This window comes from Hylaeus anthracinus, unplaced genomic scaffold (assembly GCF_026225885.1).
Source record: "Hylaeus anthracinus isolate JK02 unplaced genomic scaffold, UHH_iyHylAnth1.0_haploid 12002, whole genome shotgun sequence".
In the NCBI taxonomy this organism is placed as follows: domain Eukaryota; kingdom Metazoa; phylum Arthropoda; class Insecta; order Hymenoptera; family Colletidae; genus Hylaeus; species Hylaeus anthracinus.
The window spans coordinates 6,418,840-6,438,962 of NW_026534349.1; the positions used below are offsets into that span (position 1 = coordinate 6,418,840).

At 43.9% G+C, this 20,123-nt stretch overlaps 1 protein-coding gene across 3 annotated transcripts in view; it reads right to left on the reverse strand.

Moving 5' to 3' along the window:
- Window positions 1-20,123, reverse strand: part of LOC128892260 (uncharacterized) — a 215,460-nt gene that overhangs the window by 122,399 nt on the left and 72,938 nt on the right. For all 3 annotated transcript variants that reach the window (XM_054152549.1, XM_054152550.1, XM_054152551.1), the window contains exon 14: window positions 16,271-16,315. In XM_054152549.1, coding sequence (XP_054008524.1) covers window positions 16,271-16,315 — 45 coding nt within the window. The remainder of the gene's footprint in view (window positions 1-16,270; window positions 16,316-20,123) is intronic.

The window sequence follows — 20,123 nt, forward strand, 5'->3', positions numbered from 1 at the left end:
ACGGGGATTCCACGTTAATTATCCAGCGATGCCCAGGGATTCCGCGCCAGCTCAAACAACTGCTCTATTAAGGGCTGCTAATTGAAAAATCCGTCGGTGTTTGTGCAACTGGGCACGATTACCGGAAAATCAAACAAAGAAATCGAGAATTCTGTTTGCCTCGACGGGATACATCGGCCTGGCGCTAATTACGCGCGAGCGCGATTTTCCTATGGGAATCGTCGAAGAACGCACGAATATACGGTTAATTAAAAGATCCACTGGTGGATCTACTCGAACGTGATCGTTCCTTTTCTGGATTACATCTATTTGGATATATATTTATTAATTTGAAGTAACGGGGATGATTTATCAATCCTTGTAATACCTGCAACGTGGTCATTAAGATTGATTCAGTGTGGTGCGGTTGTTTATCTCAAAGTATCATCGAATCATTTTTGTAACTTCGAGGAAAGAGCATCTCCAGCCCTCGATCTTTCGAAACAGTTCTCATTGGTCGGATATTGATCTGGACTGCGCGTAAACGGGAACTGGGTTAAGGAATCGGATGCTTCTTATTAAAATTCTTAATGAAAGTAACTCGAGCTCGGTGTACAGTGTAACTTTCTTCGTTAATTTCGAAAGTTTTTCGTTCGAGGAACCCACAGCTCCGCACGATACGAATTTTTTCCACGTTTCTTATTATCCGACTCGGCGGGAGAGCTCGTGAAAAATAAACAGAGAGACGAAAGTCAGCCTTTATTACAATCCCTGCAACGTTTCGTTATTTCATAACGCAGGATATCTTTTTTCTAGTAGAAAATTTGATGGCATACTCCGTGAATAAAACGTTATTAATTAGTAATTTGGAAACAGGGTATTATTAGCTGCATAAAAATATGTATGCTCGATGCTATCATTTATGCACACATTTCTTATTCCTTTTGATATTTTTATTCGAGTTCAGGTCACCCTCGGGAAATAGAAAATGAATATTGTATCCACCTCGCGATGATCATAAAGCTGAATACTGTATATAATTTGTGTCAAGTACGAAGCAGTAAAGAGTACCCCTAATCTCAATGAAAATCCATACGAAGAATGGCCCCCATTCGGTATTTCGAAACGCCACGCAAAGCTCGCAGTAAACCCTGGAAACTCACGACTCGTTTTACGTACCCTATTCCTTAAACAATTTCAGGTATCGATATTAACAGAAACGGTCCTTATCGCTTTCCTTATTGGTTTTCGGTGTCGGTGAAATACTCCGCAGACCGCGATCGGATTTATTTCACCTCGAGGAAGGAAACTCCGTCTGGGATGAGACTTACGAACAATATTTACCGAACGTGAGGCCACCTCGTCTGCCATCGATCGGCCGGTGACGTGGAAACTGAGAAAAATTAACGAAGGTCGACGGAAAAAGCACGGGAAAGCGCCGTTCCTAGAAAGACGACCGATAGAACGCGAGATCGACTACGGAATAAGTATTTGGAATAAACTGGACATCGAACGATTTCGTGAAAACGAGTATTACGGCTCGCGAAGATCGGATCTAAACTAGCAAATCCACCGTGGAGCATTTGGTCGCGGTTTAATGAAAAAGAGCGAGGCGAATTCCCGGCAGGAACAGGAAATTTCGGTTCGTGCGAAATATCTGGGAAACTGATCAGCTGATTGATTACCTTCTAGGTATACGGATCCTAAATTGCATGTAGGAGTCGTTGCGAATGACGAATGAAGAAATTAGGGTGAGTTACTATTAAATTTACCGTGGCTTTGCGTGTAAATAACGAGAGAAACCGGAGAAATTAATTGCGGTTATTTCGTTAAGTGCGTTGCCCTTTCAGGCTGACCAAAGGGAATATTTTATGAAGACACTAATAACGTGTAATTCAACTATTCGATAGATGTGTGAAAGATATATATTCTGAAGGATACTCCAGGCAATTTTCATTGAAATAAGTTGGTCTGTACAGCAGACGCAAACCGTTCTCCTAATACCAGAATTTCCCAGCCTGGTCTGAACAGCCAATCCATAACGCAGCGACAGATTAACGAGAGAAAGTAAGAGCACTCGCTGGGATTTAAAATTAAATCGTGTGCACGCTCCCGGAGCGGGAGCTCTAAATATAGAGAAGTTATCTGGAAACTAACCAGTCATTGTTGTAAAAAGGCGGCCGCAGGCACAGGTCGCCATAATTTCTGGTACATTTGTCGGCACCCTAGTCGTTTACTCGTCAGCCAGGAATAACCGTGATCGACTCGACTTTTTATTTAAAGAATGGCATGGGTCTAGGGCTGCGACTGTCAGCAATCGATACCTCGGAATCGACGCGCAGAATAAGAACGAATCTTCTTCTGCTCGACTGAATTTTTCGATTAACATTTCGATTAACTAACAGAAATCTAATTTCTGCTCGCAACAAATTAATTAATCCTGACACATTTGCGATACACATATTATTTTTTAAGAGCTCGAATAATCCCCCATCCCTACTTCGAAGCACACTCATCCCTCTCAGCGACAAATCGAAATCGATCAAACATCCAACGGGATGAAATCGAACCAGTGGAATGCTTCCCGAGGTTCGTCGTCCCATTTTCTCTGAAACGCTCGACGGATACGTTCGCGGCTGCACTCGTTCTTCCGCATCCAATTAGTCGATGCAACAATGCAGCCGAGGGGTGGGAGATACATCGCCCCGTCGTTATTCGCGAGGGTCGAAGCGGCAAGTTTACACGGGACGACAGCATTAGTCGACGGAAACGTCGTTGAAAATTCACCTCTAGGTGTCTGATAATTGGCAACACCCACGACGTCTCAGGTCACAACCATCGACGCTCGGAATTAATGGAATGTTTTTCTCGCCACTCCGTGAACCGTGGACGTTCATCCATATTAATAAACGCGGTGCTGCTGCCAAGCCACGGATTTATGGGCGAATAATCGTTGCGAAACACTGTCTTTCAAAGTGTGGCATGACTCAGTCAGCGGTTAGTCGATTCGTGCAAATTTTCAATTGTTTGAAAATCGGACTGGCATTGTATCATTTTACTCCAATATTAATCATTTGCACTCCGTATTATATCTCGATTTCGTTACCAGCAGCTACTTTAACACTTTCGCTGCGGATGACGCACATGTGCGTCCAACTGAAAATACATGGTTGTTTTTATTATTTTTCAGTTTTCATTTTTTTTTTTTTGTTCGGCAATTATATTATATATAAAATCAGTTACCACAAATATATGTTTTTCAAAATAATCATATTGGAACATTAGTGAGAAATTTTTCTTAAAAAAAAATATCATAATTGCAGCTCCCAGCGAACGGCTACTTATTTTCGTCCGCAGCGAAAGCGTTAACGAGTCGTACTCGGCGTACGAGTGCAAAGGGTTAAAGAATTGATTTTCACAATAAAAAAGACGCTAGGTTTGATTTTATCGGGCCCATCCTTGGCAAGTTGCCCACATGTTTCAACATAGGCGTGCCGTACTTCGCCAACCATCCCAACCATCTCAACTTCGTCCATATCTTCGGATGTCTGGAAAAATTGTTCCCGTTTAGTCGAAACATCGAAGTCCCCGTATGTCTCGCGTAGAAAAGTCGTCGCCGTGAAAGAGGAAAGTTATTTCACCGAGAAACCTACGACGGTCGTTCCTCTTGCTACCGTTTCCGTGGGCGCAGGTTGCACACGTGCACGCGTGTAGGCGTCGATGCAGGTCGACGTCTCGAATCGAACTGGCAAACGAGTTCCCTGAAACTTTCATGTCCCCGACGCTCGGCCTGTCGCGGGACCCGCGTTATTTTTGTATTTCCAAATCGACGTAGCCCGGCAAGTGCACCTTGGAAATAATTTCCTCCGAGAATTCGTTCCAGCCAACAACCTTGCATTACCCCAGCATTACTTCGGCCCCCCTTCGTCGTTTTTCCTATCGGAGGGAAAGCGAAACTGGGAACCTGCGTTAATTTCGGAGATGAACTGGGTGGACAGGAAGAATAAAGACTGACACCATTAAACGACAAAATTTGTTTGGCCATTGAATGATAAATAATATAATTCAGAGCTCATTTCGTTGTTTATTTATTAACTTTTTGTTTCATGGATCGATTCGTGCAACGAACGGCTCATATTCGACAACGTAGCTGATTTTCGTTTCGTTTCAATAGAATTCAGAATAATATTCATCCCCCGTCCAAGAAGTGTTTCAATTAAACCCAGACCATCGACTCTTTGCTCCGCACCCTTTCCTTCGCTTCCCAAACAGTCCGTCTTCCTCCAGCGCGATTCAGCCCGAGCGTGTTTCCGCGATTCGAGGGAAACGGCACAATGGCCGCGATTAAAATACAAATTTCAGAAGATTACATTGCCCCTGGCCCGATTTGCTTACTTTTCTATCAAGCGTTCCGCAACAACGGAGCGCGCCGGCAGCTCCGATAATACCAGGGAACAATTATTGCTCGAGGATTAACGGATAATGGAAGTTGGTAATGCTTTAGCTGGGCGCAGTCAAGGGTGCAGCCTTTCACTCGGCTCTCGTCTTCCTTCCTTCCGGGTCCGTCCGCTTTGCTGACGCGATTCCTCGAGTATTTTCAGGGAAACTGCTGGAAAACGGACCGTGGCCCATTATACCGAGCGACTCGAACGCGATCTCGAAGATTCTCTTCGGGAATTGAGAAAAGATCCTCGCGCTAACACGACTCTTGGGTGCCCTTTGTTTCGGGTGATGTTTCCACGTTAGGAGAGGAGGTCTTAAAGATTCAGCCTAGGGGTCGATTAGTCACACTTTGAACTGCACCTATAATCGCGTGAGTATTTTAGGCGACAGTTGACGATCATTAGTGAGAATTCTTCGGTTTATAATAAAAGCGAGATATTTGCTTGGTCTCTATTTTATGATATACAGGATGTCTCAGAATTAGTGTAAGAACCGAGAATGGAGAACCACAATTTCCTTTGCAAAAACGTCGGATGGTGCTTCGGTTTTGAATTATTAAGGAGAAACTACCGACCAATCACAGCGCCCGAGCAGGGCGACCTCAGCCGTAGCCTCAGCACCTCATTGGTCGGTGGTTTTTTGTTAATAATTCAAAAACGAAGCACCATCCGACGTTTTTGCAAACGAAATTGTGGTTCAGAATCGTTCCAGCTACCCGCTTCTTACACCAATTCTGAGACACCCTGTATGTTGCGATATAAGAAAATTATAAATATTTATCTTATTTCAAATCCTCGGCACGAAACTTTGTCGTCGCTTTGTCGCGTGGTTCTGTATCGACAGTAAATTGTGATTCGTGTTAATGTTACGCGTTCCAGTGGAAATTGATATGAATGCGGAGGTCGAGGATGGCGCATTTCGGGGCGTAACGTTCGCCGACTCTGCCTTGGCTGGCGACTGAAAACGCGATCGAATTAGTCGACGGTGGTAAAGCAACGTCCCCGCTAATGACATTACACCGACGGTAATGTGATTAAAGACGAAGCTGGTTTGGCGATATTGCGAAGCAATTATTGCTCTGGATGAATCCCCCGTTCGCCTGTGAAATTTCTCCACGATCGCCAAACAACATTCGCCATTTTTCTGTATTCCTCGTTGTACGTAATAACGACTACTCTAAAGTCTGCCAATAAGAAGTCATAATGATTCATTCGTCGATTCATTTAAAGTGCGTAACTTATTATACAAAGTTATTGCGCTACTGTTTACTTATTACCAGCTTATTTCCATTCTTCTTATCATCGTCTTACACGACTCCTGCATTGTTTTAGTATTGTTTGCAGTATCTCTTACTTCTCAATTATTGGCGTTTGCTGGTCCCCGTCTAGCACGGGGTTGCTAAGCCCGTACTACGAACACCGCTACAGTCCCCGAGGGCAAAATAATAACTATGTATCGTAAATAGTACGACGTGAAACAGACGAAATAAATAACTGAGCAAATGAAGCATGAAATCCACTGCACGCCATTTGGCAACCAGTCCAATTCATTCCTCCAGAAAACAACGGGGAAACACTGGGTAAGAGGGATTTAACGACGACTCCGATTCGCCAGAGGAAGAACATTCGATTTTCCGTTCGCGTTACGTTGTAACTTGTACTCGAATGGTTGATTAAGTTAATGGCAGGCCCACGTCACCGCTGAACACAGGGTTTGCCGCTTTTCACTGACTCGATCGCTTTCTGGCTTAGCCGAAGATCCCTGCGTCTACGTATCCTCTGCCAGAACATCGTTCGAGTCGACTTTATCGAACAGAACACGGGATTAGAAAGATTTTATCTCGATAAAGGGAAACTTATAAGAAATTAAAGTAGATTCTCGAAGATTCTGTTAATAAATGGAATTTAAAATGCTCATCGTTAAATAAATACTTAGTAATGTCTTCAATAGTGATTTTCTTGAGTGAACTGTTCGATAAATGCATCTGCGATGCTGGCATTCTCACGAACATCTCCTCGAAGACCTCTGTTTGTGAAATCCTCGAGTTAATAGGAGTCAATATTAGATTCCCAGACAAACAGAATTACGGATTCTCTTGTCGAAGTATGCTACAGTCAACTAAATTCTAAACACCATCATTTAATTACTCGTTGGAATAACTTTGCTTGTTCCCGCTTTCCAGTTACCCGTTAACGAACTTTGGGATACCTCTTCATCCTGTTAAAATATCTTTGAAATTAACGAGGAAATCGTCAGTTAATAGAACCAGTGAAATAAATAAAAAAAACACCATTCTTAATGGTTTCGAATCCTCCCACTTTTCAGAACATCGAGCAAAAGTATCATCTCGAAACGAAGAAAACAATTTGTACAGAGGAGACGAGTGGAAATATCTCCTGGCTGGATCCAGTGATATTTACAGGATGCACTTCATAGTGTGCACAGCACAGTCACTCCTGAGAGAACGTGCACGTGTATCGACGTCGACGAGAAACTTAATACACCGATCGATACCGACCAAGTCAACTTCAAACTTACTATTCGCGCAGTATCTGTCAAAGAGGAAACGCGTATCCGTAGCGCACGGAAATCGAAAAGGATCTATTTATCGAGCACGCGCGCCGAATATTAATGTTTAAACGTCGCGACGATCCCGTCGATAAGCTGGTACATGGTAAAAAGTCGTAAACGCCGTGTAATAAAAATTTGTGCCGACAGCGCCGAGTCAATATCGCCGTAAGTTACAAGGATATATGGGCTCCATGTGACACGAGCGTAGCGTTTTTCCAAGATGAGAGATGTTTTATGCTGTACAGTCGTTTATCCTCAATGACAAAAGATTGAGAAGACGCTAAGCGCAAGAAGAGTCTTTCATTGAGAAATATACGACACGATACTAAAACTTTGTATCTAAGAAAATTCTCAGAAAAGAGTTTTTATTTGGAGAATTTTGGAGAATGTAAATATCTTCTCTATTCAAGAAATTTGAAAAATGATTTTTCGTCGCTGGTCCCTACACTTTTATTTGAATAAATTTCCAGTCGTTCTCTAAAATTCCCCTTACCTGTGGGAATTTTAGAAAACGCAAATCCGTATCCCCGTCGACCAATGCCAGAGATATTCGCCCCGAATTGGAAATAAAGGATTCGTTTAACTAACATTCCCAGGATAATTGCGCAATTTCCGAATCGATTCGTTCGCAAATTCCCCGCGTTTCCCTTAATGTCATCGATCCACGCTCGAAACCGATTGGCCGATCCGCAGTTTTTCACTAAATACCAAACAAACAGAGAGCTTTCGAAAGTTTCGCAATCGCTCGTCGGGAATTTAAATAATCCCTGCGCGCCCTCCGCTGTTCTGCGCCACCGTTCATCCTTGGGAACGTAAATACCTCGTCGAATGGTCGTGCAAAAAATAATAATAATAATAATAATAATAATAATAATATCAGGACGTTTTTAGGACTTATGAAATTTTGAAAAAGTTAAACGAAACTAGGCCAGAAAGAATTAATTTCTTCGATCGTGAATGATTGATCTGTACAAGAAGATACTATTGGCTAATTTATAATCGAGGTCTGTCAAATTTCTGACAAATTAATTTTGAAAAATTAATTTTGGAAATCCTTAAAAATTTATTAAGAGTATCCAACCATGGAAGGCCAATTGGCTTCACTTCGTGCATAATAAAGCCACTAATTAACAATCGAGATTTTTCCCCAAAATTAGCAACGAATTAATTGGTAAAAATTGATTTCTGGAAACTTCCAAAATGTACAAAGAGGACCCAACAATGGACGCCCAAAGTCTTTCATTGAATTCCAATGAATTTTTAACACTTTGTAATTCGCTCCAATTACACCGGAATGTCCGCTACAACGTTGTTATAATTAATCAAATAACGTTCCGCCGAGTTCAATTTTTCCAGCGATAGACAGACGCTCGAGAAAAGATCTTTTTAGCAAATATATTGCAACGGTCGCGATAAAGCATAGCAAACTGGCGCTCGTCCCTTTGGGTTCTTCCTTTTTACTGTTTTCCTTCCCTTGTGCCCGACTGGTTGGAAGAAGAAGGCTCGACGAGAAGCAGAGGGTAATGGAAAGGCAAAGGGGTGGGCCGATGTAAACCAAGGGTTTACTTATTCTCGGATCCAAGTGCCGTCGCTGCTGCTACTTTCCACAAGGGACTCCAAGGCTACTCTGAAGATGTTGTAATAACGCCAGAGACGTCTGACGGAATAAAAAGGGACGTCGCGACGCGCAACTTCGCTCTGGAAAGCGCGAAATTCTTTCTGATCGTCCCTCGGTTCTTGGAATCAACCTAGAATTCTCTCCGTAAACTTGTTCCCTGAGGAAGTCGATACATTTCAATGCTGACTGTTCTTCGAGTGCAACAGTGATTCCTGATCGTACCAAGAATTGTTTATCCCCTCAATTTTTTGTATGATTGGACACACTTGACAAAAATTTCCTTCGTTTTCAACAATTCTTGTTTACTCGTCGAATACCGTCGAATTATAGTCAATCGAACCGATTTCAGTCTTTTCACCGTACGATTTCGTCCCCGAGGGATTCGCGGCCGATCCGTACACTCGAGTTCGTATCATTCGATTAATCGGATCGGCAACGGGGTTTGAACAGGTAATTACGGGCATCGATCCCGCGAATTTTGATATTTAATTTAATACGCGGACGGTACGTGAGAAATTGCGACGGCAGTTTGCGGATCTCGTTTCGTCCGGTAAACAAGCCCCCGCCGCGCGTGATTACCGGTTACAGTAGGTGCTCATTAATATGATAGCGCGTAATTGTCGGCGAAACTCGAGGAAAATTATGCGGGAACGTGTCGTCGATGGCCGCCGCTTCCCGGGGAATTTCGGGCGAGAAGTTGGCGACGAAATTGCGCGAAATTTGATGGAACATTGATAATAAAATTGTCAAAAGTTAGGTAGAAAAACTGTTGGTACTGTGGCGGAAAAAAAAATCGGTTACGAATTGTTGGGAATTTGTCGGAAAAGTCGGTTGAAAGCGAGGGAAATATTTGGGAAATTGTTAAAAAGCCAAAATATGAAAGTACCGACGGAGATTAATAGAAAATTAACAGGGATCAAAGGAAGGCCATGTAAAACCATCGATAAAGTATAATTTCCATGAAAACTCGATAGAAAAACAATGAGAGAGCTAGAAAATGTATCGCGAAAGTAGTTCGATCGAGCAGCTGAGCGGAAATCGATAAATTCCCGGACGAGAGTGAAAGAAAATAAATAAATCGATGTAGCACGGTAATTAAAAATCGTCTAAAAGTACTCTGTCGCGTATAGAATTACCGTGGACGTGAACAAAAGTATTATCAAGTGGACGCGATTATTATATTATCGATTCAATTACGGTCCTCTTTGTTCCTCGTTTCCGTCGAGGACAACTGTACCAGAAGCTGCGGTAAAATTTCACGTTCGCCCGCTGCATCCGCGTTAATTAATTCAAATCCGTCGCGTGATCGCTCCAAATCCCACTGAAATCCTAGAAACCGTTTGGGTCTGGTTGCGCGGGACCGGCGTTTCGTGAAATTAATAAGATCCGCGCATGGTCGTACATTCGAGCATTAATTCTACCGGACGTGCAGCCTTGCTACGTCAGCCATAAATTGTGTATTCAGCCCGTGATTCTACTCGGTGTCCTCGCAAGAGCGTGATGTATGTTAACAGAATTTTTCAGCTTGAGAACGTTCCCTTATCTGAAATGCGAGACGGATGAACTAGTCGATGAATGATTCCAAGGCTGTACCTGGTTTTTCATTCCAACTGTTGACCGCAATACTGGCGTAGAACTTTGGATACTCAGAGTGATCTACGCGTTCGGCATAACTCGCGTATCGGGTAGTCAAACTTGACATTTAATTCAGACAAATTTCTTGAATAGACATACAGAGTATGAATACTTGGGCTGATTGTGTGTTTTATATCTATTATAATATTCAAACAGTTAATACCTGTACCTCTCTTAAACAGCTTACCCCTCCCCCTTTCCAATTAAAAAATATCCCCCCCCCCCCCCCAAGCATCCCAGAGCTCTTCCCAACGAATGTCTCTACCAAAATGCAAGCCTCGTGTCTACAACGCCGTTTATACGTCACTTTATTCGCGAATGCAGCCTAGATAACTCGCGTTCGCGTATTTATCAGCGCCAGTGTATTTGCTTAACACAGAGGCTCGTCGGCGTGGGTACCGCGCCAATTAGCAATTAGACGATTAATCATGCCCCGTCCCCGTTCGGCTGTTATTATTGTTCTCCGGTTTCCGGCGCGGAACACACGCCCACATCGCGGTGCATCCCTAAAGGGGCGATTAATTTTCCGAGCCAGTCGCCGAGGAGAAAGGATACGATCTACCTCGAACGCTCTCCGAGAGAGACAGGCGTACTTGTTATCGACTTTCGGAAAGTTGAAAAGTTGATCGTTCCGACTCGCCGAAAGGAGGATCGTTACCGGCTCCACCGCACCCCCAGCCGCTCCTTATTCCTCCGCGATTTTTCCGTGGAGGAATTTTATCTCGAGGAACGCAACCGGACAGTAGATGAATCTTGTTACGTTAATGCGCGCCCCGGAAGAGAAAGGCAAAGAGGAAAAAGTAACGCACTTCGGCGCGCTACTTTTAAACAAGTCGACTGCCAGACGTTGACTCGATACCTTGAACAAATTTGCCGGATGCATAATTGATCCGAGCGTTTTTTCAGCGGGGATTCCGTTACCGAAGTACGCCGAGAGCTTGAAATATGCTTTCCACTAGAAATGGGACAGGAACTTTAGTGGAATAATAAATTCTCGGAATTCCATCTTCGGTGCTCTCTGTTTTTCCATACTTTTGCACAGGGAGGACAGAGAGTATTGCAGCGAGTAGTTGTATGGTTCGAATGGCAATTTTTATGGGATACTATTATCCTCCATTATTACATTATTATCCTCCATTGATTGATAATAACCGAGATTAGCTGATTCTTCGAGTAAAAATGAACCGGGAATGTGTAACGAAATTTGTTCACGCGAGGTTCCGTTTTCATAAAAAATTGATTTTAAAGACACTCGGTGCGTGTCTGTCCACTGCTGTCTGGTTCTACTTATGGGCGGTGTTTGTAAGCATCCATGGCGTAAGTAGACTTTAATATCTTCTAATTAATTGGAATGAGTAAATACAGTCGCAAGTCTTGATCGATAGAGTGCAGACTTTAAGGCAAGTAGATACAGCCAGCATAGATCAGACACTCCATCGTACCCCGAGAATGTTCAACTCCAATTTTCTCCAAAACTCCACCTCGTATGAAGAAACAACATTGCGCATTTCCAATTCCGTTTTACACAAAGAATCTGATTCTTTTCCATTTTCCGAATTTAATTACTTGTGTTGACAGTGAAGTAATCTTAGCTTGACACCAAAGCTTGGAACCTCCAGAGTACCTATTCCAAAGAATTAAAAAAACTCGAAAACGCCACACCAAAGGGTTCCTTAACACTCTTGTTCCTTAGAGCGTTCATTGAAATAAGAAACCCCGAATGGTACTAGCCACCCTCATTCCCCTTCGACCCAGAATCGACCTCTGTTTCTCCTCGGAGCAAGTTTCGTCGCGCGGGATCCTTTGGGCGAGCTGCAATGCAATTTTTACGGGATACTTGGACCACGGTTTCGGTCAGAGTCATGCGGGAACCCGCATTGCAGATTTCCCAACAGTTGCCGAACAATGCCGGCCCACCCAGCGATAAACCGGCGGGCTGATAACGTTCGAGGAACGTCTTAATTTCATGCATTGAGAACGGATCGATGCTCGGGGCTCTCGGTTACCCCATAAAGCCGGCTACGGTTTGTTTCCGTGCACGGGGTTTACAGCTCCCCGAGGAATCGTCGCGCTCGCCGCCAAACGAAAGGAACGAGCCAGCCTCCACTGGACTACTCGTTCCTCCAGTTCCCAGAAACGCGACATTTAGCAGCGTGAGATGTCGTAAAGCGTCGTGTTGCTACTGACTTGGTCGCGTGGACGGAATAGCGTGAAACGAGGTGATGGTTTCAGTTGATGGCTTTAAGGAAACGTACACACGTAGTACAACGTACAACTCTTGCGGGCTTGGAATTTATTTGGTAATTAGTTTTAGGCTAGGTTCGTACGAGAGCGCTTCGGTTGTTTCTTACATCTCGTAAAGTGAAACATTTTGTCGGTAATGTACTGCATCGCGTCGGTAAGAGTAGTAGAAAGTGTTATCGACAGTTTGCTCTACGTTACCAGTAGTGCTGGCCGCTTTATCGATCCCATCCTCTAGTTTACCGAGCGTTACCGACAGAACACCTCTTCTGCCATCTTCCACGAACCTCCACCATCGTTTGCAAATAAATTCCCCGTTGCTATAACGCTGTAACTTAAATTTCCCTTCGTCCCAAATGAATGTAATTCATCCTCAAATATCGAGACTTTCGAATCTACCTCACAGCAGAGTTATAGGGTTCAGATAGAGAAAATCGGAGGAAAGGTATCGAGCCATGAGAGAAGGTCTCGTCGCAGGACCACTTTGATCGTAAACTCAAAGAAACGGAGGTGCTCGCGCGTCGAGAACAACCCTCTTCAGCAGTTGATTAAACCTCGCGCGCGAGGTTGAACCTCGACGGAGTTTCCCTAGAGTTCTCATGGCGGATACGAAAACGAGGGTATTCGACGCGGAGTCAGCTTTTCGTGCCCGTCGAAGCGTGACTGGTTAAAGCAGGCGCTCGTCGATTCTGGGGCCCAGGCTCCCGAAGGTCGGCGTTCGTCGTCGCGACGAAACGAAACGCTGAAAAAGAGGATGCCCAGGGACCAACGCAACCGGAAGTAAAAAGAGGGAGCAGGCGGCGACGCAGAAGTGCCGTCAAGTGGAATGCAAGGCGATGCAAACTCTTCTTGCTCACGGTTGCTTGCCTCGAGCCCCACCCTCTTGCACCTTTCGCGAGTAACCCTTTCATTTCGTGACGGCTTTTTACCTTCCCCTTGGACGCCCTCTTCGGTACGGTATGTTTTATTCCCTCTTGGACCTCGTGAATTGTTTACCTATATTTTGTCACATTCTCGCCAGATGGATCGATTCTGCAGTGATCAATTCGGGTCCAAAAAATCAGGTATCCATTTTGATTCGTTCCTAATTAAACGAGATTTAGACGAAGAAATCGTAGAGGAAGAAATTTTCTATTTTCTTGTGAATTTTAGTCTTTTTGTCGTTCAGGGAGATAAATTTTCCCGGGCGGGTGTTCGGAAATAATTCCAGTCCGAACATCCCTTTCGACCCCTCTGCTCTGGGATTTCATCTTTCTTCGGGCGTCCATCGTCTCGATTTCCTTTTTACCATGGCGAGCACGCTCTGATCGGAGAATGAAAAGTACGACGTTACGTGCTCGGTTATTCGCGGTCTGGCTCAATGCATTCTTTGCCCGTCGCCCCGTCGATTCTTTCCTTTTCCCGCGTTTTTAGTCGCTCGCACGGCCAGCGGCGCACCCAACGAGGGCGCCGGGGACTATTTACATCCATCTGTCGCAAATTTCTAGCCATAATTCCATGCCTAGATTGGACCAAATTTTTGATACAATAGATTCACGAATAACGGTGGATATCTCTTTGGCAATTGTCTGCTACGATAAAGAACAACCTGCCCAAGTTTTCCTGGTATATACTCGATGTTCGCAAAAATTTCGAAAAATATTTCAAACGAAACTCGAAGCGGGTTGAATTCCGCGCGAAAAAGTTAAATAAAGTTTCCCATTATCTTTCCTGATAGACGCGCGAGGTGTCGCAGAGTGTCCCGGTGTATGTTAATTTTCAGTTGCACCCTGTCGTTGAATCCCTAGTCGCGTCACTACCCACCCACCCTTTTTTCGCCTGTCGTTTTTCCACGAGTTCCTCCGCGCTATTTTTCTCCTTCTACGTTTACCCGCCGCTGAGAATGTCCCTACGACCGCACGTATGTACTCCGTTCGTGATTTCTCCCACGACGTCGTTCCCTCGATAACGTCCGTCACGTTCTCTCCCGTAGCTACGAACGTTTTTCCTTCGACTACCATTCACCCACCCCTCGTATTATATCAGGATAAAACGGAAGGTGGGATCGGGGGTCGAGTGCTGGATCACCGGTGGTGCGGGGAGTAGATCTCTTGAGCTGGGTCCTCGAGAGCTTTAGGAATTATTTATTTCAGACGTATACTCTCATTGCCAAGCATTTTATAGTCCAATCATTTTTCCTTCTTTAGTGACGATTCCCTTTGTTATCGTGTTGTCGATATTCCACGCGCGGGATAACGTTCGAGGAACGGGTATTTGAGAATTATTATTTCAGATATTTACTCTCCAGGTGTTTTATATGCAAATAGTTTTCCCTTATTTGATGAACATTTTTTATCCGGATAATTGGAAATGGAACAAGTGAAAGCAAGAAGAAACGATAGGAAAGCTAGGAAATTATATATCTGTTTCTGTAATATTCTCCATGAATTGCATTACGGAAACCGACATTTAAAAAAAAAGCATAAGCTATAGATGAAACAGAATAAACCTAGTAGTAGAAAAGAAATGTTCGATTGCACATACATCAAGTTTATATTTCCGCGTGGAATATCAGCCTGTCCCAGCTGGTATCAGCGTGTTTATCTCCCTACATGGAATTACCGTCGACGAAACCAGAAATGGAGAAGTCACTCGTTCCACCAATTTCAAATGCAATCATTTCTGCCGCACTTCTCGTTTTCATATCTCCCCATTTTCTATGCAGCGACGGCGGCACACGAGTTGTAACATCCACGCTGCCGGAAAGCGACAGCCGGTATATATATATATATATATATATATATATATATATATATATATATATATATATATATTTCCTTCCAGGACTCGCGTGTTTCTTCCTGTTTCTTTCGGTTGTACGCGACTCGCGAAACATCCTGCCACTCTTTCTCTGTTCGAGACGCTGCTTTCACCGACCGGTTGCCTTGTGTAATTGTTAATTAAGGGAGATAGGAGAGGGCGAGAGGGGAGCTTGTGGTTTACAGCGTGGAAGACGAATTTTGCAGGGGTGGTTCAGAAGGGAGAACGAAATTGTAATTATAAGCGAAAGACAGTGGTGCTAGTGAATGGAGGGGAAAATTTTAAGCGAGACTATGCACATCGGTATTATTCATAAATTAATAAGGTAAGAATTGCAGATAATTTTTTTGCGAAGTATTGTACCACACAATTTTACCTAATTATCGAGGAAAATGGAAAACTTCGCAGGTGGTCGAAAGGTCTGAGAAACTAAAAAATGGAAACCTATAATTTTTCTAATCTACTCTATTCGATTCTTTACGTTGTCAGGTCACGATAGGAAGAATCAGCATGCTAATCGACGCAGTTAAATGCTACAAACGTTTCAGCGATAACGAAAAAGTGGTTGACAGTTGGAAGCCAAAGTTCCTTTCACGCACCCACGCTAAGAACTCGTGTTTGATGAGAACCGAACACGCACACGGAACACGAGCCCTTAAGCAGTTTGCCAAGTGTAAATAATATCCCAAGTTTGCGCGAGTTTCGACGCGAAATCCTGGAAGGCAGAAATCTGGGCGTATTCGACAACTGTCTAATCATATTCAACTTGTTGTAGCCTGGGTGATTAGTTTTTAAGAAACGAGGATTGCCTCCTGAGATCGATACATTCTGTTAGAATTAAAGATAGCTCTGTATTTTATATCAGTTATTTTTAAAAAAAGTTTCAATCGTGAATCATATGTCTGACGAGGGTAAGGCCAGAAAGCAATCTCTCGAGCACCAAAAATCACAATGTTTTCCGTCGACAACGTCAGCGTCACTCACCTAACTGCTGGAACGTAAGTCGGGCCGGACGAGGCTGGCAGAAATCTGAAACAATACAAGAGAACCCCGAATTATATTACTGCGGATGTCTCGCGATATTCTCAGGCAATTTTCAAATGCATCCAGAGTTACGAAACAGATGGATTTGAAAATTCACTGACTTAAACTGATTTAACAAATTTACATACTCGAATCCACTGATTGCTTCATTTGGCATACATTGATATTAATTAAATTAGACACTCGAATCCTTTCGTATTCAACGTATCATTTAACCACCCTAAACTACGACATTTGAAGACCCATCTCAATAAATTTCAAATTTACGTACTGAAACTCGATAAAATTCGTTACTTAAGCAACTACTCAATCCCCTCTCCGACACTTACTTAATCATACTCTCCCGCGAACAACCTGCTTCAAACAATCCTAAGGGTTAATCACCCGAAGAAATTTGTCGAGGGCGTCAACAGTGATTTCTTATAGCGAGAAAATTCCCAGAAATCTCCAGACGTGATGCTCGAGGACAATCGCCAGTCCCTGGAGAATAGATCGTCGGATGTTAAGCCGGTTTGCACGACAGAGAACCCACATTAGTGGACCCCTGGGTGTTAATGTTTCGTCAGGTAGAAACGGGAAGTGGAACTCGATGTATCGCTAGAAGGGTCGGGGGAGGGAAATGGTCTGCGACCGGCTTTAAAACTAAACGCAGTTAAATCGAGTGTGTTATACGCCGGAACACTGTCGCGTGCAGCTCGGGCATTAACGTGACACGCTTGTAATGTATTCCAGGGTTCCAGGCGTTCTTCGGCTTCTCTGTTTCGTCCCGCGTTGTTACGGGAAACGAGGGAATTTCGCCCCGACGTGGAAATGGCCTGATCGGGGGTGCGCGGGACGAGCCACGAATCGCGTAAACGTCCGCGTGGAAATGGACGTTTCACGGAAACGCGATACCGATCTTGGAAACGGACATTTCTGTTAGGAAAACCGCTGATTTAATTAGAGGCGAGAAGCGGGAAGAGAATTCTTCGGGGCCAATAAATACAAAGCAATGGGAATTTAATTAAGAGAATGCCCGATTTTATTTGAACCTGAATCGATGAATTCAGTTAAACAATGCAATAAGAATTTAATTAATTTTATCAATAGATGGGTCCGGAGGTGTGTATGAGTGAAAATTAATTCCGTTTGTGCGCTGGGTCGAGAATGTTATTCATACTTATTGGAGTTTTGTGATCGATGTAATCAAAGTTTAGGTTAATTTTAGTTTACTGACATCCAGCACGTACATGGATCGCTTATTTTATTATTGCACTGCACCAGAACGGTAAGAATGAAAATATGTACAACTTGCTTGTCAGCTAGCCCCTTCGAAACTCTGCTAAAATAGCTCTCGAAATATGAAACACTCGAGTCTCAGAAAATCCATAAGCAAATTCAGGACTGTCTGCTCTGCGCCACGTCTCATCGAGTCTATCATTGAATAAATTCAAGGAAACACTCCAACCGATCCAATTCGTCCCCCTTGGCTTCCATACTTTCGCACGTGCGCACACACGCCGTCCAGCACCACTCGAAAGGTTCCAGCTGCGAGCGGAAAATTAATTCGGTCAGCAAATACGGGAAGCCCCGGCGTCGATCGTTGGAAACGATGGGAAATGGATAAACGAGAAAATTGTTGCAAGGAACGTTATATATCGCGGCATCGCGAAAAATATGCTCGACGACGCGAAAGAGATACGGGGACGAGCCTAACCGAATCGAAACGCGAGCCAACGAATTGATATTTTGAAGGATGGGGGGAGGACAACGCCTGGATGGCCGGGTGGTCGGAGGTTTCCATGAAATTCGAACAGTTTGTATCTCGTATGCGAAACAGCTGCGTGGCCGTCGTGCATGCATTTCCATTTCCGTGCGCATACCGGCCGCGTGAATACGATCGCTCGTATATTGACTGTGTCGTAAAAAATATGGTAATCGACGATGCTACGCCGGGAAACAACGCGACCGCCTAGACGGCCAACGATATTTCGGGCGCAGTTACCGTTCCTTGTTACCCCGTACGTATTTTCAATTATTGGCCTCCTACGCAACGTGCTACGTTCTATTAAGTTCGTCTATCGAGTCTCATTTCGGTTATGTTTCCGATTTCCAGCGAAAGAGTATTTGGACAGGCAGTTTTTCTCGACTCTTGATGTAAAATAATTTTGATTAAAATGTAACTGTCGTATTTATGTTTTATTAATCCTCGACAAATATTACGGACCCTATTAAAATTCACACGAATATTGTAATTCCTCGATCACATTTATTCCATAGGGATTCAATCATCATACAATCCAACAACCACTTTCGCAGATTTAAATACAAATTTACATTTCATTGTCGCACCTGTATTCCTATTATTAAAATTCACGTGTGTATTACGAGTTTATCGACCTTCAAACAACTCGAGGCTCGCAAGAGACATCCTTTTCAACCCCCACCCGAAGAAAAGACCGGAATAGATCGATTGTTCCAGAAAGCCAGCAAGGAAAAAAAGATCGCGATGCAGGAAGAACGATGAATTCGACGACACATTTTTTTCGGGAAGCGTGACGTTCAATAATCTGCCACCTGTTAGGCTTAAAAGTGTCGTACGTGTCGTTAGGTACAGAGGGGCACGGAAAAATGGCCGACTATAAACAGCGCCGAACGATATATATTCGGAGGCGAGACCGGAGTCGTAAATAACGTCGCCGAAACGAGTCGCGGGAATTTATCGCGCCGATTTTTCCTTGGAACGAAAGCAACTGGGTTTATTTCCGCGATAATAGAACCGAGGTAGCGAACCACGGACGCCTTGAACGCCGAGGGAAGCTAGGCGAAAATCTGTACAAATTGCGTTCGTTCCGTTCGCTCGGTTTGCGCGCAATTGGTCTCGATCGTGATGGATACCCTCGCGAAAATGGTCCAAACCCACCGGAAAAGCGACGTTCAAGACCGCACAACTGGTACATTCGAGCATGAGTATTTTATTAACGCGGCTGCACAGGACGAAGAGGACACTGGGTGCACGCAGCAAGTGTCGAGGTTCTTCGGTTTTTTTTATTTAATTCTGATGGAATATTCGTGAGCGTACTCGCTGGTCAATAAATTGTTATGTTATTTTAGTAAAGTTGTAGCATTGATAGATTCGATAATGGAGGGTGTGAGTAATTTTCGCTGACGCTTTTGGAATTAATTAATTTAGTTTTTCAGTGAAAATCCCTGTCACCCATACATGGTTGTTAAACATTTTTAGGAAATTCTGCACCCCCCACCACCCACCCCCACCCCCGAAATGATCCCCTCCCGTTTGTGAGATCGATCACGGAGAATTCCGACGCGCCAAGGAAGAAATTGCCATCGACGCCCGGCGCCCCTGGAATTTTTATCGAAAGGTCCTGCGAGGCGTCGCGAATAGCTTCCATCGCGGAATTCTCATCTCGGCCTGTCCGCCACCGAGTCAGTTCCCAGGCCGCATAATTTCCATTCCTCCGTTTGTTTAATTATACCCTGCTATCGACCATCTACCTCAGACCGCGTTATCGAGTTCCACCGCTCGTCGATGACTATAGGGAATCGATCAGAGCGATGGAAGTTTTTCTGTAATTCGCTCCGGCTCGTTCGATCGAAAAAACTCCACGCGATGGACAGGGAAAGTTGAAGGGGAATTATGAATCTTGTCAAGGTGAGTTTATAGGTGCACGAGTGCGATAGTAAATTTTATTCATCTCTGGGGATAGTTTTTAAATATTTAGCAAATGTTTCGCGAGAATGGGACAAAAGAATAATAGTACATGAAATTAATTAAAGTGGCCAAGGATCGATA